General features: G+C 39.8%; 3 protein-coding genes across 4 annotated transcripts in view; 1 reads left to right on the top strand and 2 right to left on the bottom strand.

Moving 5' to 3' along the window:
- Positions 1–754: 754 nt before the first annotated feature.
- usp16 (ubiquitin specific peptidase 16) lies at positions 755–14,250 on the bottom strand. Its single transcript, XM_049467176.1, has 18 exons — positions 13,946–14,250; positions 13,214–13,296; positions 11,300–11,490; positions 9,920–10,023; positions 9,154–9,269; positions 8,137–8,387; positions 7,524–7,619; positions 6,392–6,522; positions 5,973–6,060; positions 4,963–5,041; positions 4,382–4,527; positions 3,880–4,053; positions 3,253–3,703; positions 2,692–2,886; positions 2,517–2,611; positions 1,974–2,060; positions 1,728–1,875; positions 755–1,336 (listed from the first exon to the last, which is right to left on the bottom strand). The coding sequence occupies exons 2-18, from the start codon at positions 13,272–13,274 to the stop codon at positions 1,215–1,217; spliced, it is 2,535 nt and encodes an 844-aa protein (XP_049323133.1). The 5' UTR covers positions 13,275–13,296; positions 13,946–14,250; the 3' UTR covers positions 755–1,214.
- A 484-nt stretch (positions 14,251–14,734) lies between these two features.
- Positions 14,735–18,475, top strand: rwdd2b (RWD domain containing 2B). The gene is made up of 4 exons (XM_007237914.3): positions 14,735–15,141; positions 15,415–15,482; positions 16,137–16,496; positions 16,677–18,475. The coding sequence occupies exons 1-4, from the start codon at positions 14,923–14,925 to the stop codon at positions 16,906–16,908; spliced, it is 879 nt and encodes a 292-aa protein (XP_007237976.2). The 5' UTR covers positions 14,735–14,922; the 3' UTR covers positions 16,909–18,475.
- Positions 18,476–21,814: 3,339 nt separating this feature from the next.
- grik1b (glutamate receptor, ionotropic, kainate 1b) overlaps positions 21,815–26,307 on the bottom strand; it is a 31,389-nt gene continuing 26,896 nt past the window's right edge. For both annotated transcript variants that reach the window (XM_022670412.2, XM_022670416.2), the window contains 4 exons: positions 25,836–25,954; positions 24,592–24,809; positions 24,108–24,333; positions 21,815–23,498 (listed from right to left, as the gene is read on the bottom strand). In XM_022670412.2, coding sequence (XP_022526133.2) covers positions 23,209–23,498; positions 24,108–24,333; positions 24,592–24,809; positions 25,836–25,954 — 853 coding nt within the window. In that variant the 3' untranslated portion in view covers positions 21,815–23,208. The remainder of the gene's footprint in view (positions 23,499–24,107; positions 24,334–24,591; positions 24,810–25,835; positions 25,955–26,307) is intronic.

Below are 26,307 nucleotides of genomic sequence, written 5' to 3'. Positions count from 1 at the left end.
TTTTGGCATGGCCGGCCAACTCGCCTGACCTCAATGTCATTGAAAACCTTTGGGCCATCGTCAAGCGGAAAATTCGCGACAGAAAGCCTACTACGCTGGACCAACTGAAGCAGAACATCGCCACTGCCTGGGAAGCTGTGAGTGCGGAAACTTGCGACAAGCTGGTCAAATCGATGCCGCGGAGACTTCAGGCAGTCATACAAGCCAAGGGGGCAGCCACAAAATACTGAGAAAGTGATGATTTTAATTATAATAAAAATTATTCTAATTCAATGAAACGGTTTCTCCATTATTCTAATTCAATAAAACAACAGTGTCACAGTTAAATGGCCTAAATGGGCCTTTTGGAAAGCTCAGCTGAGCAAATTTTTTTCCAGGTAACGAGTTCTGTGATTAGTCTAACGAGTAGGACAGGTGCGGTGAACACCTGATTTGCTTTCTGCACAAAAAATGCATTCAAAGAATTTCATGATGATTGCACTATTTCAAATTATTCTAATTCGTTGACCAGCACCTGTATTATACATATTAGGATTTAAAGTTAGGCAATTGGCTATTTTAATCCCAATCCAGTTTGGAAGCTTGGTTTTACACATGGTGTTCAGAGCAGAGGTAAAGCTAAGGCCAATACACACACATTATATATATGGTAAATAATAATATTACTCAGTATTACTCAATATTACTCAACTTAATTCATTCATTATGATCTCTCTTGAGAAGTTCAACAGGATAATGAAGACATGAGAAGTCATTCTAATAAGTCATTATTTTATTAATCAGTTGTCATTTAAAACTGTACCAAATTAAATATTGTGTAAAAACAGATGTATTTAATCATTCAGGTCTGAGGATCTCCTGTGGTCACAGAGTTTGGTCAACACTTTACTGTCAAACACACAAAACCTTTACCTGAAATCACCTGAAGCATCATTAATTCATCTTCGCCCTTTCTTGCTATATTCCACACCATCCCCACAACAATCACACACCAATCACTCACACCCTCAGCCAATCACTCACTTTATTTTATTATAACCATCCACGATTTACAGAAGCAGCAGCAGGTTCTGAACACTGATTTAGTGCTGTACTCTGTACTCGGTTCCTCCACGCTGTGCTTGTGGTGGAGCTGATGAAGCGAGGAGGAAGAGGAGGATAAAGGGGTGAATGTCAGTCTGTGGGGGAGATGAGAGCTGCTGGATGGATACGATCTAAGAGATTCTCTCGTAAAACAGGAGGTAGGCCTGAGCGTTCTGCACCTTTGCTTCAGTAACAGGCTGAACATTACTGTCGCTGATGTGGAACCAGGATCCTTTAGGGGGCGCCACCTCACCTGCAGAGAAACATTTACACTATATTAATTCATTTATTTATTTACTTACTTATTTAATTCATATTATTATGAGTAGTAGTACTAATAAATGTATAAACGTAGAAAAGTAAATACTACCACTAACAATAAAAGTAAATATAACTAGAGTTCAGTTTCTGAAGGAAAAAAAGGATGATTTAGATAACAAGGCTTTTATCATTTCATAGCCAACATTTTCAAGTTGGATGCTATGGTGTTGCTAAGTGGTTGCTAGGGGGTTGCTAAGTTGTTGCTATGGTATCTGTGGTGATTGCTATGGTGTCGTAAATTGGTAGCTAACTGATATGGCTGATATGGTGTTGCTAATAGGTTGCTGGGTGGTGCAGGTATTGCTGCAGTAGTGGGCACTCGCCTGGTTCTGCAGCTCCGTTGAGGTGGGCCGTGTGGTTCTGGGGGCGGGTTTTAACGAATGCTGTGTAATGACCCGATCGCATGGTACCGCTGTGCTCCACGATCCCATACAGAGAATACAGCACCTGCTCTTCACCCTCATACACACCCTATACACAGACACACATTATACATACACACACAGCTGGTTTAATAAAGGGAATAGAATATGGCATCATCAGCACAGATCAAGAAAGAGAGATATTACCTTACAGCTGGTGGAGCAGAATGGGGCGAGATCCAGGAGCTGGGGGAACTGAACATGTCTGTTCACCTTACACACACTGTAGCCCACCTATGCACGCACACAAAAATAAATAAATCACTTGTTCTGCAGGACAGCAGGGGGGTTCCCATTCTCTCCACACTATGATAACTTTTCTACTTTCCATCCCTCCTTTCCCCATGCAGATCCACGAACCACGGACCTGTGCGGTCACGGACATGAGACGCCACGGAGGTATGGGAGTAAGTATGGAAGGAACTGGCAGATGTCCCATGAACGGCAGGTTTAAGTTAATTTTTATGCTCTAACTGCATACAGTAAATGCAATAAAGTGTTCAGCATCACTTTTCATGCTTGGTATGAGTTTACTACCTCTTTACAACTGGCCGTTTTCCAGCTGAAATATACAAGCTGTACAGGGCTAGAATAGTATTTGGCCTTTTGACAAGTACTTCATTTACCTCAGTTTCAGTTTTGACCCCAAAATTTTATTTAATTTACTTCACGCCCAGAGTGTTCACTTACTTGCTGGAACCTCTTCAGGTGCAGAGTTAGAACAGGTGGAGGTGAGGAGATCAGCATTTGCTTCAGAGCGTCTCTGTAAACGTTCTTCTTACAGCCTGAAAACAGAAAACATGCGGTTAGCACTATGCTAACTGTTAGCAGTATTAGCAGTGCTGTAACTCTGGAGCTTGTTTACCGTGTGCAGTGCTCTGTTTCTTGGTGCAGGTCACACACAGCAGGCTGTTACTTTGCGTTAGCTGCTCCACCTCCGTAAACTGGTACAGACACGACTCCACGGAGCATTCCTGCTTGTGTGGCGCCGCCCTGCTGGCCAAAGTGCGGAAGGCCAGCTCCGGGTCCTGATTCACCACCACATATTCTACAGTATCATCTGCAAAATTAAAATTAAAATCAAAATTTATTTTACATTTTCACAATATTTATTCACATTTTTCTAAACACTAAGACCAATAATTCTCATTATTCTATGGTTGTTGAGACAATGTTCTTAAGAAAAAAAAAAGGAAATTTAAAAACACGTCCGCTCCCGCCTTAGATCAACACTTACACGTTTAAAAAAAAAAAAAAAAAGAATAACATCATAAATTGTTATTTTGGTATCGCTAACAACAATGTAATTATGTACATTTCCATTGCATGATGGCTATTTTTCTTGGTTTAATTATGTATTTTAAGGGAACAAGGGAGCCACCATATTATCCTTATATCATATTATAATACGTATTCTCATCATCACCTGATTCTTTATCCTCCTGCTCCGCCTCCACGCTCTCCTCATTGGCTGCCTGCAGTGAAAGTGCCTCCACGCATTCAGCTAAACCGTCTTCCTCACTTTGCCTTACTATCATTTCTTCCTCTTTATCTTCCTCTTCCTCTCCTCCATCCTGCCCTCCACCTGTGCTCCCTCCCTCCTCAGTCAGAGCGCTGAAGCGGTTAGCGTTAGAGCTAACTCCTCCTTCAGAACTTTCTTTCTCCACCTCTTCATCAGCATCATCAGCCGGCTTCTCCTGCTCCTGCTCTGCAGAGTTACAAGCTGCTGATTGGCTGTTAGCTTGGTCCATCTCACACTCAGTGCTAGCCTCCACCTGTTCTTCTGGAGGTGGGGCTTCAGAGGGATTCCCTGTGTCCTGATTGGTCAGCGAATCCAGAGTGAGCTTTGCACCCTGTTTCTGCTGCCGCTTTTGGCTCTGTAAAAAAAACACAATAATAATTCAATTATTCACGTGCATTTCTTTCTTTCTAGTCCTGGGCTGCAAAATATTCTGAAGGGACCCAGAAATCCCTCTAGTTACTTTTACCTTACTATAATAAAATCAGAGCCGGTGGGTTTCTCAGATTTATCTAAAAAGAATAAGTCCGGTACCTTGGCTTGTTTCTTGGCCTGCTTCTTAGCCTTCTTCTGCTGGTATTTGCTACCTGCTCCCGTTGGCATGTCTTTGTCCCCGTTGGCCAGAGGAGTGGGACTGTCCCACCCATCGTCCTCAGAGACACTGCTCTTCTGCTGGGGAGCTTTCTTCTGGTTCTTCTTTCTGTACGCCTATACAGATCAACACCACAAATTAAGACTTTGTATAATAGATTTTTTTCCATGCAGGGCTTTTTAAGTATATTCAATCTTATATTCAAAAAGGTATAATGTGCAATTTACTGTAATACTTATATCATATCATAATAAACATTTCTTAATCTAACGATTTATACACAGATTAATTAAAACAATAGATCTAATGAAATTAATAAAATGAATGTCATACTGCAATTCACAGATATACTGTGTACACAAGTACACAAAACCATTAGATATCACCCCTTTAATTCTCACATCACTGAACTGACTGTATTTGTAAAATTATAAATTACTGTACCTCATCAGCTACAGGTAGTGACAGGTCCAGAAACACCTCAGTTACCAAGGAAATGGTCCTGCACTCTTTACACATCACAGTGCTGCTCATTTCTCCACCGAACACACGGTCCACCAGGTTCCTGCTCCCACCGTTCTTCTCATACTCTGTAGAAACACCTCAGCAATTAGCCTGTAGCAACGCGGCTAACGCTGCAAACAACAGACCTGTCATCATAACTGTATTTAATACATGATGTACTGTCACACAAACCACTGACAAGCAAAAGGCAATCGGGCACAGCATACTCTTAACCGGAAAACACAGTCCACGTGGATTACACTGAGTAGTTAACCCAGCAATCCATATTTGGACAATTTAGAGTATCTAATTCACCTGATCCCCATGTTTTTGGACTGTGGGAGGAAACATGTTAACTTAATCCAGATAGGGACTTGAACTCAGGATGTCAGACCTGGTAGGCGAATATAATAACCACTAACCCACTGTGTCACCAAAATAAGGTTTTGGAGATGGTGGGCAGTGTTCTCTTTCCAAAGTCATCTTATATAATGCAGTAATTAATGCAGGTAACGACTCACCTTTAGCTACTTTCTTCTGCTCTGCATCAAGACTTCTCCCAGAATTCTTCAGGGCCTCCAAAATTCCAGCTGTGACTCTCTGCATATAAGAACCGTGAGAAGCTATAAGTTGTGACAGTTCAGTCCTGATACACAACAGAAAACCCAAACCAGTCTCATCTTTACACTAACGTTAATCCTAGTCCTAGTTTATATCATTTATCAGACTTGCTCCTACCAGGTATCATGACAGGGGGCAACTTTTCTTAATCTACACTTTGCACTCGCTCTCTGGGTGAAACAATATCTCTCATGGGTTTTCATACCACTGCTACGCTGATGACACTCAGGTAATCCTTTTCTCCTTCCGACACTAAGGTCTGATCCCGTATCTCAGCATGTCTTGCTGATGTCTTTTCGCATTACCTATAACTACCTATAACTTACTCTCAGGAACTACAGGTCTTCACTACAATCACTCCATCTCCTTCCAGAACTCACTTGTCACTCCATCTGTGGAAGCTTGTAGCCTTGGCGCAGTTAAGGATGACCATGACAAGAATCCAAAGAAAACCAACATCCTGACTCTTCTCTGTCTGAGGACCGAAGTGGGGGAACCAACTTTCAGTGGGTGTCAGAACAGCAAAATTGCTCATGGTCTTTAAACAACGACTGAAGACGCATCTTTCGAAAGAGAAAGAGCACTATCTACCCACCCAGAGAGAGCAAGGCAAACTGTGCTCCCTCAGGGTTCTGGTAGCCAACGGAATGCTACATGAACAGGATTCGAACCGGCAATCTCCCGATCATAGTGGCAGCACTTAGCCCGCTGGATCACTTGGAACCCAAAGACTCTTTTTTTTTTTATAAGAGTTCTTAACTAACACTTTTTTTCTAATGCTCTAATCATTATCAAAGCTTGATGTGTCTCTTGATTCTAGTTTCTGCAAGCTCTAAGTCACTCTGGATGAGGGCATCTGCTGAATACCCTAAATGTAAAAAAAAAAAAATATCGTTAATGGTATACGTACAGTGCTCTCCTCCGCTCTCATGCCATCCAGCAGGTAGCGCAGGAGTTCCTGACTGTCCTGCTGCTGGAAGCCTTTAAACCGGGCGGCCCTGCCGAGAAAAAAAAAACATCCCAATACATCACACTGCTGCTCTCAGAACCAGAACCGAGACAGAACATCTCGGTCTCATTCAGACCCTTCTCACAATGTGTAAATGTGTGGGTGGCTCAGTGGGTGACCAATCACAGCTGCCGCTGTCTGCGTTGTGATGCGTAGTTACATTTCTGGAGAAGTGCATATGGGCGTGGTTATGGATCACAGCTATGCTCAGGGTTTGACGCAGAAGTATAAATTGGCCTTAATGCTTGGCAAGTAAAGTAGCTCAAAGGGACGAGGCAGAAAGGGGCGAAGCTGGGTTGAGTGCTTTATAAAAGCCTTACTTTTTACACACTTGAGTAAAGAGCTCTCTGGGCGTCACCACCGTCTTCTGGGTCTGCTGGACTTCGTTCATCAGCTGGCACATGGCCAGGGTCAGGGAGCCGGGTCTTGGCAGCTGGACCTGCAGAGGATCCTGAAACAGAAAAACAGAGATCTAGCACACAGTTCCTATAGTTGCTATTATGATACTGGTTGTAATTAGGGCTGCAACTTCTGACTTTTTTAGTAGCCGACTAGTCTGACGATTATTTTTTCAATTAGTCAATTATTTTTTATAATTCCCTCTATATGTGTTTCCTATTGGTGAGAGTCTAAGATACTTAAATACAGCTCTAGAAAAAGAGACCACTTAAATATAATGAGATTCTTTGATTTTACCAAATTGAAAATATTTAGAATGTAATCAAGAGGAAGATGGATGATCACAAGTCATCAAACCAAGCTGAACTGCTTGAATCTTTGCACCAGGAGTGGCAAATAAATGCTCTAAATGACAATATTTTTATTTAAAATTTGGGAGAAATGTTGTCCGAAGTTTATATAATAAAGCAACAATGTTCATTTTACTCAAACATAAACCTATAAATAGCAAAATCAGAGAAACTTATTTAGAAAAAGAAGTGGTCCCTTAATTTTTGCTAGAGCTGTATGCTTTCAATTTAGATGTAAATATCAAAATTATCTTTATATAAGCTTAAACTTGACCATATTTTGATCAAAAATGTATTCAACTCTACTATAAGCTGTGCTCCTTCATTCTGTTTCCCTCTGACTCATTAAACTACGGTACTCACCAGCACACACTGACAGCCCTCACTGATAATCATCTAAATAAATGCTAAATGAATTAATGTTGAGTTTAATAATACTCATAATAACTGATGGAGTTGAACAGATTATTCCTGAGTAAAAACTCTGGTGAGGGAGATGAACTGAATTATTGGTGTATTTAGGAACAGGCAGTAGCCTTAGACATTGATTACAGCACAACAGATTTAAAATCCATTAACCTGATATTTAGGCTTCCGCATTAACCATCACTGAGTTGTGGAAAAATTTTAAGATTAGATGATTAGATGTAATATCTGGACGCTCTCACATTGATGTAACCCTAGTGGCAGTGAGTGTACGTACGAGCTGTGTGGATGGTGGAGTTGTGAGTAACAGGCTGATCTGCTCGTCCTTCACCTCGTTCAGCAGCTGCCGAAGCAGCACCGTCTGAGACAGGTTCTGAAAAGAGAACAGCAAAATAATTCTTTATCTCACTGGAATTATAGTTTATTCTATGCTCTAGACAACAGTAATCCATACTGTACTCTATACTACAGTATTCATATCCTGCACATACTGTAAATTACTCTGTTAAAGGTTACTAAACTTCTCCACACAGTTTGAGAAGAGCGTGTGATGATTTACACAGCTGTGATGCTAACTGGTGCACATGAGCTTCCATTATATGTTAGCTTCATTAGCCTTGTATCCTCAGTTTAAATGGCAGGGTATAACCTCACATGATGTGTTAGCGTTAGCTCTGTTAGTCATGTAGCTCCAGTACCATTTAATAAATTGATAAATTATGTGTTTCTTTTACTTTTCAGTTACATTAACCTTAAAGCTCAGATGTGGACTTCATGAGGTATACTAAGCTTCCATTACTTGCTAGCTATATTAGATTTGTAGCTAATTGCTGGGTTATAGGATTCTATAAGGAGATGAATGAGATGTTAGAGAAGTTAAAGAAGATCACCTGCAGGACAGCGTTAAAGAAGCAGGTGTTCCCCAGGTTGCTGAAGCCTTTCACAGCCACGGCTCCACAGCTCGCCTCTGCTGCAGCCTCTTTCTTCAGGACGCCGTTTTGCTTCAAGACCCTTCTCTTCTCTTTCTGCTTTGGTGGATCTTCTGTCTCCTTCTCAGCCTCCTTCACCTCATTTACCTCATTTACCTCCTTCACCTCCTTCTCCACTGGTTCTTCCAGCACACTGTTCTCTTCCTTCACCTCTAGATGAGCACAAGGTGAGGTACAGGTTAATTTGGAGAAATATTAAAGGTTTACTAGTATTTTTCAGTCCATCTCCTCAGTGAGGAGCCAACAATAAAACTTAGAAAACACTCAGGTCACCAGAATAACACTTAGAATTATCGATGAACTGCATGTCTTTGGGTAACAAAATAATTCTGTTGAAAATAGCTAAAATAAAACACTTTCAGGGTTCAGCCAAATAAGGGAAAATGCTGAATTATTATACTAAACAATGAGTAATTCAAGACATATTGCAGATTTTACTCTAGACAGGTTTTTCCAGCACTGGTGCTTCATATTCATATTAAAAAGCCTCTGCTGGAATACATATGTAGCAGATACTCTGTACTGTTCTTTGTATATTGCTGTTTGCTGGGGTGTTAGCTGTAAACATTTTTAAATTGTCCTTTTGCAATTGCTTTTTTCTTTGAAACGTAAAACAAAAACACATTTAGTCTATTTAATTTATTCAATGGAGGGAAAAATGGCAAAAATTAACAATCCAAAAAAAAAAAAAAAAAAAAGAAGGTTTGACAATTCTCAGCCCTTGGACAAATGTTTAATTTTGTTTAATTTCAGTGAATCCTCTCACTAAATATATTGTTTAAAAAAAGAGGGGTGATTTTTAGCAAACAATTCATTGGTTAACAGCTTGCAGCTGGTAAGTAGTAATATAAATAAACTCAGTTTTGTAAATGGCTGTTAAAAACTCAAATTTTCAAATCCTACTCCTACTGCACCTACTTTCACTGGAGGTCTCGGGCTTGGAGTAAACTGGAGCTTGCTTCTTGATGTTGGAAACCAGCTGTGCCAGTTGTCCAGTGCTGGAGTAGTGGACGTCATCATCACAGATATAACACCTTTGCAAATAAACACACACACACACAAAATATCCAGATATTAACACCTTCAACCCAGTACCAGAGATTACAAACCATAACAAATAATTAAATGATTACAAGTAAAAACAGCAGTAACTTCATTAGATGAGTGAAGTAATCCCACTCTGCTGCAATAGAGAGGATTCTAAAGGGCCCACATCTTGGACACCTGACTATTCCTTAATAAATAAATAAAAATGTTGAATGTTGTATGTAAACAGTGTTTATCATCTTAAAATCATTTCATTCACTGCTCACAGCAGTACTCTTCAAAAAACAGCTAAGAAGCAGCTTACATATAATGTTTCTCTGATCATCATACCGGTTATAAACTGAACCATAAAAATGTCCCATAAAAAACGGGAAACATAACCTAATTTATTACCCATATAATCACTACAGCTTTTAACGTCTAATGCTAATCTCTGCTGCTGCTCCATGCTAAACTGTACAGAAATATACAATAGTCACAAAACTAAAAACGGCAAACACGCCAAGATTACAAACTCGTCATCAGATTTAGACCCCAAAACAAACCAATTACGGATGTGAAACCTGTAGCAGAAACATCAAATTTATCGGAGAGGGAAAAAGTGAGAGCGCAGTGTGCGGAGATTTAGGACTCTTACCACACGCTCCAGTTGTCCAGACTGAGCACCAGGCAGTGCGTATCTGAGCGTGGCGTCTCGTAGTGTTTGATGGCGTGCTGGTTCTCAGAGAATCTCCCGCATCCCTGAAAACAACAGCGAGAGGTTAAATAAACCAAACACACTGACTCTGCCCCAATAATAGCAGAGATTACTTGCAAATAGTGGCAAGTAAAAGTGTTTAAATTCTTCATAATCTTCACAATCTGATCTTCATCTAAGTCAAAAGTATTAACAAATATAATTTGACTAAAATAATAATACCAAAAAAAAAATTATGATATTTCGCATGTTCACTAAAAACAACTACAAAAACCTCACAGTGTCACTGGATAAAGTGTGTGAACCTTTGTGTTAATGACCTCATTATAATTAGCTTTTTTGTTACTGTAAACTGAGCTCAGAGTAACAATAGCAGAAACAGAGATCAGGGCTGTTTGATTTTGTTTTACTGTGTGTGTAAAGCTGTTTTATAAAGGGCTGTAAAGACTGCAGTCTGACGTTTATCAGCACACGGACCATCTCCTGCTCTACTGCAATGTTCTCCAAATTATTTTAAAAGGACTCTTAATGAAACATCTATTTTATATTCTAAAAGCTTAATATTCCTTGTTTTTGGATAATAACAAAAAGAACCTTTCATAGGTCAAGGAGGAGAAATCAAGACTCATCTACTCCACCTCTGATTCACACACAATTTTTATATCATATATCATCGAAATCTCGACCTTGTACCAACCTGTCCCATAATACTATTACCCACATATGTGGATACAGTGGCTTGCAAAAGTATTCATACACCTTGATCCTTTTTACATTTTGTATCCTTACAATCACAAACTTAATTATATTTTATTGAGATTTTAAGTGACAGACCAACACAAACTAGCACATAATTTAGAAGTGGAATGAAAATTATATATATATATATATTTTTTTTTTTATTAAATAAAAATCGAAATAATGTAACATGTAAAAGTATTCAGGAGAGCAAAAAAGGGTATGAGAGAGAGCGAGAAAGTGTGTGAGAGAGAGCTTTTAAAGTTTTATGAGTTCAGAATGACCCTGGTTTTTAATCACAGTTTTCATGCATATTGTCATGTTCTCCTCCACCAGTCTTACACACTTCTTTTGGACAACTTTATGCCACTCCTGCTGCAAAAATTGGCTTGTGACCATCTATCTTCCTCTTGATTACATTCCAGAGGTTTTCAATTTGGTAAAATCAAGAAAACACATCATTAAGTGACGTGAGAGTTATATACCTATATAATAAATATATATAATAAACACTCTTATACCAGCTGACTCTCACAGCTTTAACTCTAAGGAGGAGGAGGAGGAGGAGATTGATGTTCTTACTCTGTGACCGCATTTCAGACACATCCACACGGCTGGCGGCTCCGTGACGCTTTCGGTTTCAGACTCAGCGTCTGTGTGTTTCTCCGCTGGGCTGGTCTGGCAGGTCTGGCAGGAGTTCCAGGGCTGATCCAGGCTGATCTTCTTTAATAAGCTGTGATCTATTCCTTTACGGATGTGTGTACATGTAACACCTGCAGCACAGAGAAGAACCTAGTTTAAATCTCCCAAAACTAACACAATAAAACACCCATAAAACACATATAAATAACATTACCACAGTCAGCTGACCTTATGATTTATTTTTTAATTACAATTCTTAAATAATAAGAAAACTTTTTTCCCCTTTAGACTTTGTCCCTCATGTTCCAGACACAGCCTAATAAATCCACCCTCCCCCTTTACCTGCTGCTTTATTCAGATAAATCAGTTTCACTTTCGTTTTTGCTCTTGTACTCATTTATATATTATTAACACTTTAACTGATTACACTATCGGTACCAGTTTTAGAACACCCTATTGTTTAGTAGTCCATTAGGTGCAGTGCTGTATGATGAAGCTGTTTTATTATTTTATCTTTATCTTTTTCATAACTTTATAATGCACTTCACATTTCAGACCACTAATTCGTCTCTTTACTGCTGAAACTGAAACTTAGTCCAATCATGATAAGCTGACCTAAAGCTGTTGTCATGTGGGTGAGCCAGACCTCTTCCTGTACAGGTTTTCTCCAGTTTCAAAAACAGAAACTGTTTTCTGTGTATTTTTCTAACTATAATGATGAAAGTGTGAATGTGATGTGTGAAAGTGTGTAAAAGCTACATTAGAGAGTAACAGCAGTTACACCATCTGTTCCAGCTCTGCTTTACTACAAACAAAGGATTTGAAAATGCAGGTTTTTAACAGCCATTACAAAGCTCAGTTTATTTATACTATTATTTGGCAGCTGCAAGCTGTTAACCAATAAACTGTTTGCTAAAAAGCACTACTCTTTTTTTAATAATATGTGTATACTATTTTATTTTACAATACTAATATTATTTAGTTAGTTTTTAGTTTTCTTCCCATTTGTTTTGAACATATCAACCTTTAGCAAGCTGCCTGTTATCACTGTGGTGTTACTCATAAAAGGTTTGGTTTGTTGTAAAAAGCTCTAAATAAATATAATTAGCTGGAACTCTATTAAACTGAATAACCATTTGTTTCCAGTAGTTTAGCACTCTATTCTAAACTTTACACCTGTAGGGGTGAGTGTTTACTTATTTTCTCCTGTTCACTTGGCAGGGAGGTTGATTCTCTCTGTTTTTTTTTTCTTTTTTCGTGGTTTCAGGTTTTAGGTAATCTGTAGCACGGATAAGCTTTTGTTGATTTTTTTTGGTAATAAGCTCAGCCTGAAGTTATCATGTGATTCTCTGTATTTATATCAGCTCATTTTCTTAATACACATTTACTGAAACTAATATGGGCGTGGTCTGTGTGGTCTTTGACTTATGTTGTTGCCACCTCAAACCTTAGTTGGGTCAAAATTGGATCACATTCTCACCACAAACAGAACCGCTTCAGAATCGGTTTGTAACCAGATCGAGAACACCTCCTCTCACGGGTCTCTGTACGGTTGTTTTGGTCCAAACCCGAGTGAGATTACTGATTTCACATCTGCTGAAAAGCACTGGACTAAGAGTACAAACCAACCAGAGTCCAATTTAACTGACTAAATAGTGCTGGTGTGAAATCTCCATGAATCCTGTACAAGACCTCTCCCTTACTGTTCTACACTTTAATACACAGAAACAAACCTACAAAACTTCCTGTTTATCATGTTTAACATGTGTGATATAAAAAATACAGTTGATGTAATATATATTCCTCAATCACTGTGTCTCTGGTATACACTTCTCATCTGAGAGAAACACGTACCTGAGAGATCCACACTGATCTCCTCTTTCTGGTTCCGGTCCTTTCCTCTTTTCTTCCCCATCGTGGATCAGGATGATGAGGCTCTGAAATGGAGAAGATAATTTATACTTAATTTGTAATTTACAGGCTAGTGAGAAAAATATATATTAACGCCTAATAACAATACAATTCTGAATAAAAATATGATCCAAAGTCTCAGAGAATCACCCAGAGAATGTGAGGAACGGGAGCCGAATAGGAAGCAGAGATGGAGAGCATGGTATAAATAATCACTGATTAATCAACTAATCACTAAAATAATCTACAATTAATCAACAGAATAATCATCATATCGCCATTTCTCTACAGTGAAATCAGAGCCAGAGCTGCAACACTTTCACTGTCGTTGTGGTTTTAAGATTCAGATTAATACAGAACTAAACTCCTGTTAAACTCATAAAACTCTTTCATGTAATTGAATTCTAGTGCATGATGATTAAACTGGCACTCATCAGGACCGCCCCAGGAAAGGAAGAGCAAGAGTACCATCTGTTGTAGAGGATAAATTCATTAGAGCTAGTTAACAGCTCCCCAGACAAGAACACCTAATCTATCTGATCACTATTCAGTTACAATGTAGAAATATGATAGATATACAGTCAGACAGACAGGCATACAGATAGACAGACATACAGGCAGACAGACAGACAGACAAACAGACGTTAACCTGAGAGCTAACAGTGTGTAACTCACCGGTTGTATCAGTAGGAGGAGAGAACTGTGGTACTGAGAGTTTCAGCTCTAAATCTGCAGTAATCTACATCACTGAACCCGTTACTGAACTACAGCTACACTAAACCCAGTACTGAACTACAGCTACACTAAACCCAGTACTGAACTACAGCTACACTAATGCCAGTACTGAACTACAGCTACACTAAACCCAGTAAGGAACTACAGCTACATTAATCCCAGTACTGAACTACAGCTAAATTAAACCCAGTACTGAACTACAGCTGCTCTACACCACCAGCAGCACGCTGTCTGTACCAAAAAGCGCACACTCCACACTTCAAAATAAAAGCTCTGATACAAAAACCACAAAAATGAACTAAGCAAACGCTCCACACTTCAAAATAGTCATGGTAAAATTAAAATTCTACTAACGCTTATTTTCTACAGAAATGTCCCAAAACCTCATGGATTAAAATATTTATTTTCTGAATTCCAAATAAGGTATACGGTTAAATAGTGGTTTTCTCTCTCTCATGTAAAGATACTTTTCTGGAGATATTTGATAATATACTGCCAATTAATATAATAATTTAATTAACAAATGTAAAATAATTTCTTCTGGTAAACTTTAAACCCATATCAGAAACAGTAAAATGTAAAGCTCAAGAAACACGGGTTAAAAGTAAATTAAATACACTGAATACACTGTAATAATTAGAAATACATAATAAAAGAAATACATCTGCATGTATTTATTTCCTCAGTGGGATAGTACTTTTATTTTGAAACGAGGAGCTTCCTGTGTGTTATCGCAGCTGGCTTCACATTCTTGTCTCTTGTGAATGGCCACGTTAGAGCTAGTTCAGGGTGAGTTCTGGATCAGACTGGACAGGTATAAACTTTATCCAGGTGATAATTACACTCACCTGTGCTGGCAGGTATGATAGGGGCTAGGTGCTGAGTTCTGGTTCTGGTGTGGGAGTACAGAGTTCAGTATGGACAGTTCAGAGGAGGCGGAGTCTCAGCTGGCTGAAATGGAGCTGCTGGTCAGCATGTTCCCCAGTCAGGAGGAGCTGCTGGTGGATCAGCTGGCCTTAGAGGAGCTCAGAGCTTCAGTAGAGGGAAGATCTGACTGTCCTCCCAGCAGCAGACCGTCACTGTCCATCAGAGTCATCACACACCCCTCCCCTTCCTCCCCCTCACCACACTCAGAGGTAAACACACTCACAATACAGTATTATCATATACGATATCGCAAAATCGATATTCTCAAACCATTAGCAAACCAAAACGATACGATATATTGCGATATTGATATTTTTTCACACTCAGTAAAATATATGTAATGTATTTTTATATGCGAAATGCATTTTAATTACACTTCTAATGTATTTATTATTTTTAATGTATTTCAAACAATTGCTGTAAAAATCATCTTCAGACATGTTCATTCATTTTTCATATATTTATAAATATATTTCTCGCAGGTGTCCATTACTCTGTCCTGCTCTTATCCACTCAACTACCCAACTGTGCTACCTGAGCTCGCAGTCAGGTATTTTACCGCCTTTACAGCCCTTCCACCTTAGCAACCTTTACCACCTTAATTACCTTAATCGCCTTAACAACCTTAATTGCCTTAACCATTTTTATTGCCTTAACCGCCTTAACAGCCTTAGCAGCTTTTACTGCCCTAACTGCCTTAATTGCCTTTACCACCCCCTTATTGCCTTTACCACCTTAATTGCTTTTACCGCCTTAACCACCTTAACAACTTTACATTATTGTTTACTACCTCAACCACCTTTACAGAGCACATTTGTTAATATATAGTTTTATATATATATATATATATATATATATATATATATATATATATATATATATTGTTAACTACCTTAATGGGATTAACCACCTTAACCGCCTTAACCATCTTTACCGCAACAACCACCTTAACTGCCTTAATTGCCTTTACCACCTTAACTGCCTTAATTGCCTTTACCGCCTGAACTGCCTTAATTGTCTTTACTGCCTAAACCACCTTCATCACCATTACCACCTTAATTACCTTAACCTTTACATTATGCTTTTCTGCTTTAACCACCTATACCGAGCACATTCGTTAGTATATGGGTTTAACATGAGTAATAGATGAATACATATTAATATTATTAATATTGATGATAATAATGAGTGTATTTTTGTTTAGGTGCTCTGAGCTGAGTCGAGCGCAGCACTCTCGGCTGATCTCTGACCTGAGTGCGTACCTGCAGCAGGTGTGTGGGGGAGGTGTGTGTGTGCTGCTGGCCGTGGATTGGCTGAGAGAAAACACACACTCGTACCTAACAGAGAGCCCGGCGACGGACGAGCGACACTCCCCCGCAGTGCAGGAGAGAGAGACCTTCAGCAGGCTGTGGATCTACAGCCACCACATCTACAACCGGAACAAGAGGAAGAACATCCTGGAGTGGGCTAGGGAGCTGAACCTGAACGGGTTCAGCATGCCGGGGAAGCCGGGGATAGTGTGTGTGGAGGGGCTGCAGCGCGCTGCAGAGGAGTTCTGGAGCAGGTACCAACCGTCACACTTAAAGGGTTAAAGGAGAACTCCAGCAGATGTTCAGAACTCTGTCTGTGTCGTTTTTCAAACAATAATTGCTTTGTTAACAAAGCACAAGCCAATATATTAAGACTCACCTGACGCGCCTTTATTTCCTGCCTTATTTCCATTTTTGATGTTCATGCTGTGCAGGGTGAAGGTGCTGACCTGGAAGAGGATCATGATTCGGCACAGGGAGGACATTCCTCTGGACGCATCCTGCAGCCTGGACTCTCTGCGGAAATTCTCCGGGTTCGAGGAGGCTGCGTTCGACCCTCATGGCAGCAGAGGGAACCATATGGACCTGGGCCAGCTGTTCCAGTTCCTCAGTGACCGAGGCTGTGCTGAGATCTTCCCGATGTTCTTCGGGGTGGAGGGGAGATGAGACGTATCTTCATGCTCCCAGGACTGAACACTACTTCAATTTATTATGGAATCAACTTTCTTTTATGTTTACATACAGTACAAAAATCTAAAGTTTGGATACACTCTTCTCATTCTATGTGTTTACTTTATTCATATGATTTTTCTACATTGTAAATTTAATATTGAAGACTATATTAAAGCCATGCAGGAACACATGCAGAATAAAAAGTGTTAAACAAACCAGAATATTGCTTATAGTACACACATTCATCTTTGAGGACAGATCTGCACACTCTTGGTATTTTAATCTCAGTGTCTTCATGAGGGAGAGTCACCTGGAACAGTTTTCTCAGCGTCTTGAAGGAGTTCCTGGAGGTGCTGGACAATAGCTGCTGCTTTTCTTTAACGCTGTGAAGCTCCAGCTCATCCCAAAGTACTTCAAATCACCATCTCAGTTGATCAGGTTTAGGTCAGTAGACTTAGGGCAAACACTTTTTACTGTTTACTATGTAATTTAATATGTGTCCCTTAATTGTTTTCATGTCTGTAATATTAATCTACAATGTAGGAAAAACAATGAATGAGAAATTGTGATGAACTTTACAGATCTGCTCAGGGTACTTTCATGAGTGAACAAAGAATTGTGCTGCTTCGCCTAAATGGCCACTAGAGGACAGCATATGCACTGCTAAAGGATTTATATTATGGGAACCTGATTTCTCATTTTTTTTACCAGAAGAGTTTAATGTAGTATGTAAACTGTTTACCATTTACTTTCACAAAATATACATTTACACACACGTTCAGAATAACTTCTCCCATTTATTGTAAATACTTAACTAAGTAAAAAATGACTAAGAAATATTTAAGGTTGGTCAATCTCAAAAGAAGAATTTCAAGAACTTTGAAAAAATGCTCAAGTGCAGTCACTACAAAGACCATCACAAATGTTATAATGATAAAATTGGCACTGCCACATCCTAGGAAAGAATCTCTGTTGCACAATTAGACACTCATCTAATCATGTGATGATAAGTTAGTTATCATCACATGATTAGATGAGTTACCAGCTTTAGAAACTGCAAGTTAACAATATAATTTAGTTTACTAAATGATTCCTTATGTGTTCCTTCATAGTCTGGATCACTTCAGTATTAATTTACAATGAAGGAAAAAAAAATCCAAATTTTGGCTGGTGCTGTTAAATTATTTAGTATATAATTATTAGATATACAGTTTTTTTGATAAAAATATGATCTGAAGGCCCCAGTCTCAGAATCACCCAGAAAACATGTAGAACAGGAGTCCAATAGGAAGCAAAGACTGAGAGCATAGTAGAAATAATCACTGACTAATCAACTAATCAGTAAAATAATCAACAGATTAATATCAGAATAATTATTAGTCGTAGCTCTACAGTGATATCAGAGTCAGAGCTGCTACATTTTCACTGCAGTTGTGGTTTTAGGATAAAACTCCACGTTCCTGTGATTGAATAGTAGTGCAGTCACCACAAAGACCATCACAAATGTTATAATGATGAAACTGGCACTGGCACGTCCTAATAAAAAAGAACAAGAGTCCCATTTGTTGTACAGGATAAGTTTATCAGAGTTACCAGCTTCAGAAACCGCAAGTTAACAGCATTCCTGAAAAAAAAAACACTGTTAAGTTACTACATGATTCATTATGTTTTCCTTTATAGCCTGGATCACTTCATTGTTCATTTATTATGTAGGAACAAAAATAATAAAATTGAATGAGAAGGTTTTTAAATTTTGACTAGTGCTGTATTTTGGGCCATTTATGAATGAGTAAAGTGTGATTAATCTCAGTGGCCACAAAAGGTCAGTGTACACACAGTTAAAGAGCTCATATCAGTAACAGTGATATTATAACACAGTGTCCTACTGCGGTAGTGTCATCAGTGAATTTGACAATGGTTTTGCTAGTGTGTGCAGGTGTAGGTATAAAGGGGGAGAGCAGGGGGCTCAGCACGCAGCTAGTATTGTGTGTGTGTGTGTGTATGTGTATAGCTGCTGAATGGGGTCAGTGAACTCCGGCTGCATGTTAAACAGGCCTGTCTCTTTCATCACTGTGTTTCCAGCTACTGTCATTAGCACAGGCAAGCAAATCAAATCCAGCCATCTGCACAATTTATTTTAGGTATTTCAAGTGGTTTCTAGGGTGTTGCTAAGGTGGTTGCTAAGGTGGTTGCTCCGGTGTTGCTAAGTGGTGGCAATGTTGTTCCAGAGTTTTGGATGTGTGGCTTGTTTTTTGTTTGTTGTTAGATTAGGTCACGAGTGTAAGCAGTGTGTAAGACTGGCGGAGGAGAACATGCCAAGATTTTTTTTGCATTATTTAAAGTTTAAAATTTTGCATCTTTTTTTTATTTCGACAATTTCTCATTTTCTGCAATTAAATGCTCTAAGTGACAGTATTTTTATTTGAAATTTGGCAGAAATGTTGAATAAATAGTTTATAGATTAAAACGACAATATATATGTAGCAGAATCCATGATCACAGGTGCAGCACCTGGAGGAACAAGAAGCTCAAAACAAGAGTCAGTACCAGCATTTAAAAGTGAAATTAATAGGCTTTGTAATAGTATAAGATTTATTACTAACAAGCAACAAAGAGATAATATAGAAATAACACACACTTCCTTACTTCCTGTGTTATATTTACAGAGGGAAAATGAACAGTATTTGGGGTAAAGGGTGAAGAACTGTAGCTTTAAATGTAAAGAGACAGATCTAATTTCTGATTCTCTCAGTCCTTCACTCTTGAGTGTCCACACGGATGTGAGAGTGTGATTACTGGGCACTACACGGCGGCTGCCGATTGGAGGAAGCAGATGTGCTGCAGGTCGAGGTCACTTATATCCTAATCCAGCCGGAGCTCGGCGGCGGATTATAATCCCAGTTCTGATTAAGACGGCAGGGTTAGGGGATTAAAGTCCAGCACAACAAAATGAAAGCAGTTTAAATCCCTGAATTCATCAGAAATGCAGACCCTTAAACTCTCATTACCCAGCCAGATTAACACTGACCCCCCCTCCACTATTGACCCCCCCACTATTGACCCCCCCACTACTGATCCCCCATCACTGACCCCCCATCATCACTGGCGCCCCACCACTGACTCCCCCATCCTCAGGCCCCCCCTCACTGACCCCACCACCACAGACCACCCTCACTACTGACCCCATCACTGACCACTGACCCCCATCACTGACCCCCTCCACCACTGATCCCCCACCACTGACTCCCCACTACTGATCTCCCCATCACTGAGCCCCTACCATCACTACCCCCTCCACCACCACTGACCCCCCCAACACAGACCCCCTATCACTGACCCCCCACCACTGAGCCACCCATCAGTGACTCTCCCACCACAGACCAACCCACCACTGACCCCATCTCTCACCATTGACCCCCCCCATTATCTTTGACCAGCTGGTAGCTGTACCATTAAAATAGCAATCTGCCAAAGTCAGAGCACATCTGACTCTTAAAGGGAATGGCAAGCGAAAAACCTATGATTAATTATGAGAATTAGTAGAAGCCCTTTTGCACGTTTCCAGCTGCGCAAGGTGTACATTTCCAGTCATAGTGCACTAAAAACTATAAGTGTAGCATTAATAAAACATTCTACTAACCAGGCATTGTTAGCTGTGGCTGTTCTGGAACCCTCCTGGTTCTTTGTATCTTTATTATAAATGTATTATAAAAAGTGTTGTTACTAGTAGTGCTATCTGTAATATAAACTTTCATTCTTTAGCCTCTGTGGTCCTGAGCCGAGACAGCCAATCACCTTGACCCGAACAGATCAGAATCAGACTAATCTGATCTGGATCGGCTACAGAAAGTCTGATTAATGTTTTCATTAAAGGCTGTGAGGCGCCGGCGTTGGGTGATTTATTTAGCTCAGTGTTTGGAGAAACATATGACCTCAGCACTTTAGTTATGGTGCTCATACAATCTGAGACGCAGTAAAGTTACAGTATATAAACAGATCTACACTGAACTGCACACAGTGTGTTACACTGGAGACCTGATAGAGACCCCAACGCATCTCTAACAGCTGATCATGTGTTTGATTACGCTTCGAGAATATGGAACAGTCTACCGCCCAATAATCGCCAACCCTCTTCAAACTCTGCCTTCAAATCAGCTCTAAAAACGTGAGACTGTGATGACACTAGCTAGTAAATATTAGATGTTTTTAATATATGTTTTCATATATTTTTATAAATGTGTTATTATTTAAATATCTTTAAAAGCCCAGTCCTGGACTACACTGTACTCTAAATGGAGTCTTCACTGAAAGGAAAAAATAATCCTGGTTTGGAAATTCTACCTGTATAGGTGTAAAGTTATACAGGTGAATGAATCAGTAATTTTCCCATCACTGTAAATAATGTATAATCTGAAAGGGTTTGAGAGTCACAAAGACCTGCAGTTTCTTCAATTATTTTCTTAAAATGACCAGAACTATTTATAAAAACTCCAAAATAAAGAGAGCAGGTACAGTGAGCAGGTAAAGTGAAGGGAACAGGTACAGTGAGCAGGTAGAGGGAGCAGACAGAGGTGTCTTGTATGTATGAAGTGTATTATTAGATCAGGGTAAAAGTGGGGCTCTTTGAGCTGCAGGTGATCAGATTTGATTCTGAGTGTAATAATCCAGTACAGCGCCAGCACTTTGATGGGCTTCAGCCTGAAGCTGTGCTCATAATTATATGGAAATTGTGAATTTCTAAAAAGCAGGGAAGGAAGAGGAAGCATGGTGTGTGTTGTATAAAGTGGTGTGTGGTGTTTGGTGGGTGTTGGGGGGACAGCACTTCCAAAATGTATTAAAACACACAAAATCGATGCTCCAGCTATTCACTCACAAAGCATCCAAACACACTTATTAAATGCTTATAACATAATTTATTCAATAAAAATAACAATGCAATAAATCCCTGTGATGTAACTGTGTTACTCTCAGTGGCATTACTATAATACTCTCTGTGATGTAATCACATTACTACTGTATGTGATGAGATCACATTACTCTCTGTCATTACAACGGTACCGTTTATGAGCTCTTACCACATTAGTCCCTGTGATGACATCACAACATTTGCTATGCTCTTAAGCCCATTACATTCTGTGTCATGATGTTACTCTCTGATATCACATTGCTTTCTGTCATTACAACTGTACTGTTTATGAGCTCATTATGAGCTCATTACTCTCTGTGATTTTACCACATTATTCTTTGTGGTGTTTTCAGATTACTTTCTGCAGCTTTACTGCACCAGATGCTACGCTAAAACAGATTATTGTTATTTAACAGAAATGTGATCAGTATTACCTGGCTGTGTGTGAGCTGTAACACAGAGCTGATATTTTGTTAATTTAATCAAATTTGTTTTTTAAACTGATTAAAGCGAAAACATTGGAATCGAAATTCAGAATCTGAATTACTAGATTATAGAGGACAATAAAGGGTGAACAGAGGTTTTATGGCAGCACAGCTTATTACACACACACTCACAAAATCTTCCATACAGAAAAAAACAATAAAGAAATAGGGGAAGACCAAATAAATAAATGAAAATATGAAAATAAAACATACGCTCTGATCTCACATATCACACAAAACTCACAAAAGTTTTACAAGCATTTCCTTTTACGTCAAACTATATAAAAGCAGACATCACTGAGTATATGATAGAATAAATTCCCTAAATGAGTGAAATAAGAGAAAAAGAGCAAAACTGATGCTTTCAGAATTAAATCATTTAACGAAAAATTCAATCAAAAACTTACCTGAACCTCATCAGCACCTACAACTGAATTTATACATTTAACATTATACATTATTAAGTATGTAATGTTTACCATATCAAATAATTTTATTCATTTATAGGTTTGGTGGTTTATTTCCACTTAGTCAACACAAAACAACCACCCTCATGTTTAAAGCAAAACCTCAGAAAAAGGGTTTGAACCAGAAAACGTTCACTTTTCTCTCGTCTAAAGGAAATCTACAAGGATATAAACTACTCTACGAAAATAATACTTAATTTCTTAGAGGCTCAATCTGCTATTTAATCATCGCCCCAAACTAAAGCAGTCCGGCGATGTTCTTGGTGCTGGTAACCAGTGCAGTTTGTGAGCCGCCGAAACTGAATTCCACACAGAATTTGATCCGCAGAACGTTTGTCCAGAACCAAAGACGTTCAGAATGACGATAAGAAGAACGTTTACCAGAACGTTCCGTGTTAAAGTGGCAGTGTCCATGACTCTGGACACTTTTCGTCTGTCAGAACTTGTTGTGCCACTCACACTGGCCCACACTGACCTCCTCCACATCCAGGTTCTTCCGGGATTTGTACACAAACTCTCCAATAGCCACAAACACGGACAGCACCAGCCCAGCAGCCAGAACGATGAAAATTCCACCAATGTTCTCCACGCCGAGAGCGCTGGCCTCTTTACTGTCCTCCTCCGGGCAGCCGTTTCCTCTCCACCACTTCTCCTTCATCATGTGCAGCTTCCCTTCTTCCTGCAGCTGCAGAATCGCTATGGTCACCTTATCCCGATATGGAGAACCTGGAGAAAAACAAAACAATTAAGAACTTCTAGAACTCGACAGAGCTGAAGGTCGGTTCTGCTCAGATAAATAAAGATTCTCCATTAAAGACCAAGGCCCCCATAAATGTCTGGCATATTGCTATCTTGGTAACTGAAAACACAGATGCTCCACTGACAGAATACAGGCTAGGCTGTCAGTCGTTCAAGACTGTTTGTAGGCAAGTCCCAGTCAAGACTAAGATTATTAGTAGTTGAGTTTAAGTCAAGACCAAAATCTTTAGTCGTTGTTTTTTGAGATCGAGTCAAAACCAAGATATTTGATACTTTTGTCCGCAACAAGACCAAGACTGTTAGTAGTTGAGTCAGAGTCAACCTAAATCAACCAATCAGGTGTCCAAAGACTGAACTCAAGTACTACAATACTGTCCACAGCATTCGCCCCACCAAAATCAAAACCCATATGCCAGGTTTCTATACTCATTCTCATACATGCTTATCCTTCCTTTTCCGAGTTTGAGAAGCTCCTGAAGAAACAGTTTATGACAGTTTATGAAGAAGCCTCACTTTCAAGAACATGGTTTTTGATAGTTTGCATGGAGGTGTAGGTCCCCCCTTCCCAGATCTTACCAATTGGGGTCCCCACTCCATATCCCTTTGAGTCTATGAGCCCCCCGATCTGGGTGAGGTTACAGTTCCTCTGGCTGATGTACTCGATACTGGTGGACTCCATCAGCAGGGCGTAGTCGGTGGTCAACACGCGCTGAATCCCCTCGCGGTTATTCTTCACCAGAGCCGTGTTCTTACGGCTGCTCATGAAGGCCCACATCTTCTCATAGGTGGAAATCTTTGACTTCTACAAAATAAATAAACAGAATACACTATATGTAAATGAGCTCAGTTCTGATTGGATGACTTGTGTCATGACTCTCAGCAGAAGCAATCCGGGCTAAAACAATCTTTATAACTTCAAAGTGACTGAGTGGATGTATACATGTCTTTTTTCACACCTGAAAGCCTGGATCAGATTCTGCACTAAGGTGTGTGTGTCTGTTACATTATATATACAGTATAGTGTATAGTGTGTGTGTGTATAGTGTGTGTGTATCTTGACCTTGAAGAAGGTCATGGTGGACCCATCCCTCACGGCTCCGTACTCGATCTTGGTCTGCTTGGCCAGGTCATCGGCCGAGTCGATGGGAGAGTCCATCCTCTCCACGGTGAGGAAGGCAGCCAGGTTAGCCGTGTAGGAGGAGATGATGATGAGGGTGAAGAACCACCAGATCCCACCAACGATCCTGGTAGACAGAGCTTTGGGCATCAGCTCTGAACCTGCAGAGAAAACACAGGACCTGCCGCTCTGACTCTGTTCCATAATGTGTGAGGAGTGTTGAGTCATTAGCTGACTAAGTCAGAGTCAGCGTGTTCTGTACAGTGTCTCCTGTGCGAGCGCCCTATGCCACTGTGCTCATTTATATTGCTGGGTTTGAGTGTCTGCGACTGCATTTGACTGCATTCAGTGGCAAGAGCTTTAGCAAGGTCCGGCAGTTGGATGATAATCATGACTCCACCTCATCTCTGTACCCCACATATGGTATTAGACATGGAGTCAAGAGTCAATATTTATTTATCTACTATAGAAAGTCCTAATCAATTGTCAGTATTTCTCTACAGGGTCTGGACAATATTTGTGTACATTTGCACCTCTGTATCAGCATCTGTGCCTTTTTAAAATGTTTTTTTTAAGTTGTCTGACAAGAGGAGAATGGGTGCCACTTATATATTTGCCTTGATAGAACATGTTACGGTAAGTGTGATATAGCATGCGACAGAGCATGCGACAGAGCGTGCGATAGTATGAGTGACGGTGCGTAGGAGCCTGTGTTATAATGCGTGCGATACTGCGTGTGACAATGCGTGAGATGACAGGTGTGACAGGGCATGTGACAGGGCATGTGACAGTGTGTACTACAGTGCATGTGATGGTGCAAAGGGGGGGTGTGATAGCATGGGACAGAGCGTGTAACAGTGCATGTGATACTGCGTGTGACGGTGCATGTGACGATGCGTGAGATGGCACAGGCTATAGTGCGTGTGATAGTGAGTGTGCAATGTGTGACAGGGCATGTGATAGTGTGTGCGATAGTATGTGCAATAGCACATATGACATTACATGTGATATTGCATGTGATTGTGCCTGTGATAGTAAGTGTGATAATGTGATAGTATAAGGTACATGTGAGTCTTGGTTTCTTCCAGTGTGTCTCCAGCTCTTAGGGAGTTTGATTTAAGGAGCAGTTAGTGCAGGTTAATGTGTCTGAAAGCATGAATTAAAAAGGTGAACATAAACTATCATACCTTGCTGCATCAGAGCTCCAACGCCGAACCACACGCTGTTAATCAGAGTGAAATTATTCTCCACCACATCAGAGTCCGGGTTACAGGGATGAGGGTTGTACCATTCGTACGGAGTGAACCTGCAAACAGATCAGAGTTTCACAGTTTATAATAAATACAGAGAGCTGAAGATCTTCATTCCTTCAGTTTTACTGCACTGCAGACACAATCAATCTGATAGATTCACATTTATCTGCTTAACTTAATTTTACTTCAGTTAAAAAACAAAACAAATAAAAAAATGTGATTTTAAACCGGTGATTATAGTGATTATTCTGGATAAAAGCAATATCCAGCAAGTCTGAGTTTCTAAGGAGTGGGAAAAATACTCTAATACTCCAAACTTAAGGTCTGATTACCATTTCAACACCGCATTTTACAACACTGATAAAATCTAGTGATCACAAACAAGATTTTTCGGCTTGTTCTGGCT

The sequence above is a fragment of the Astyanax mexicanus genome, chromosome 18 (assembly GCF_023375975.1).
Source record: "Astyanax mexicanus isolate ESR-SI-001 chromosome 18, AstMex3_surface, whole genome shotgun sequence".
Classification (NCBI taxonomy): Eukaryota; Metazoa; Chordata; class Actinopteri; order Characiformes; family Acestrorhamphidae; genus Astyanax; species Astyanax mexicanus.
This window is presented reverse-complemented; position numbering and strand designations above follow the sequence as displayed.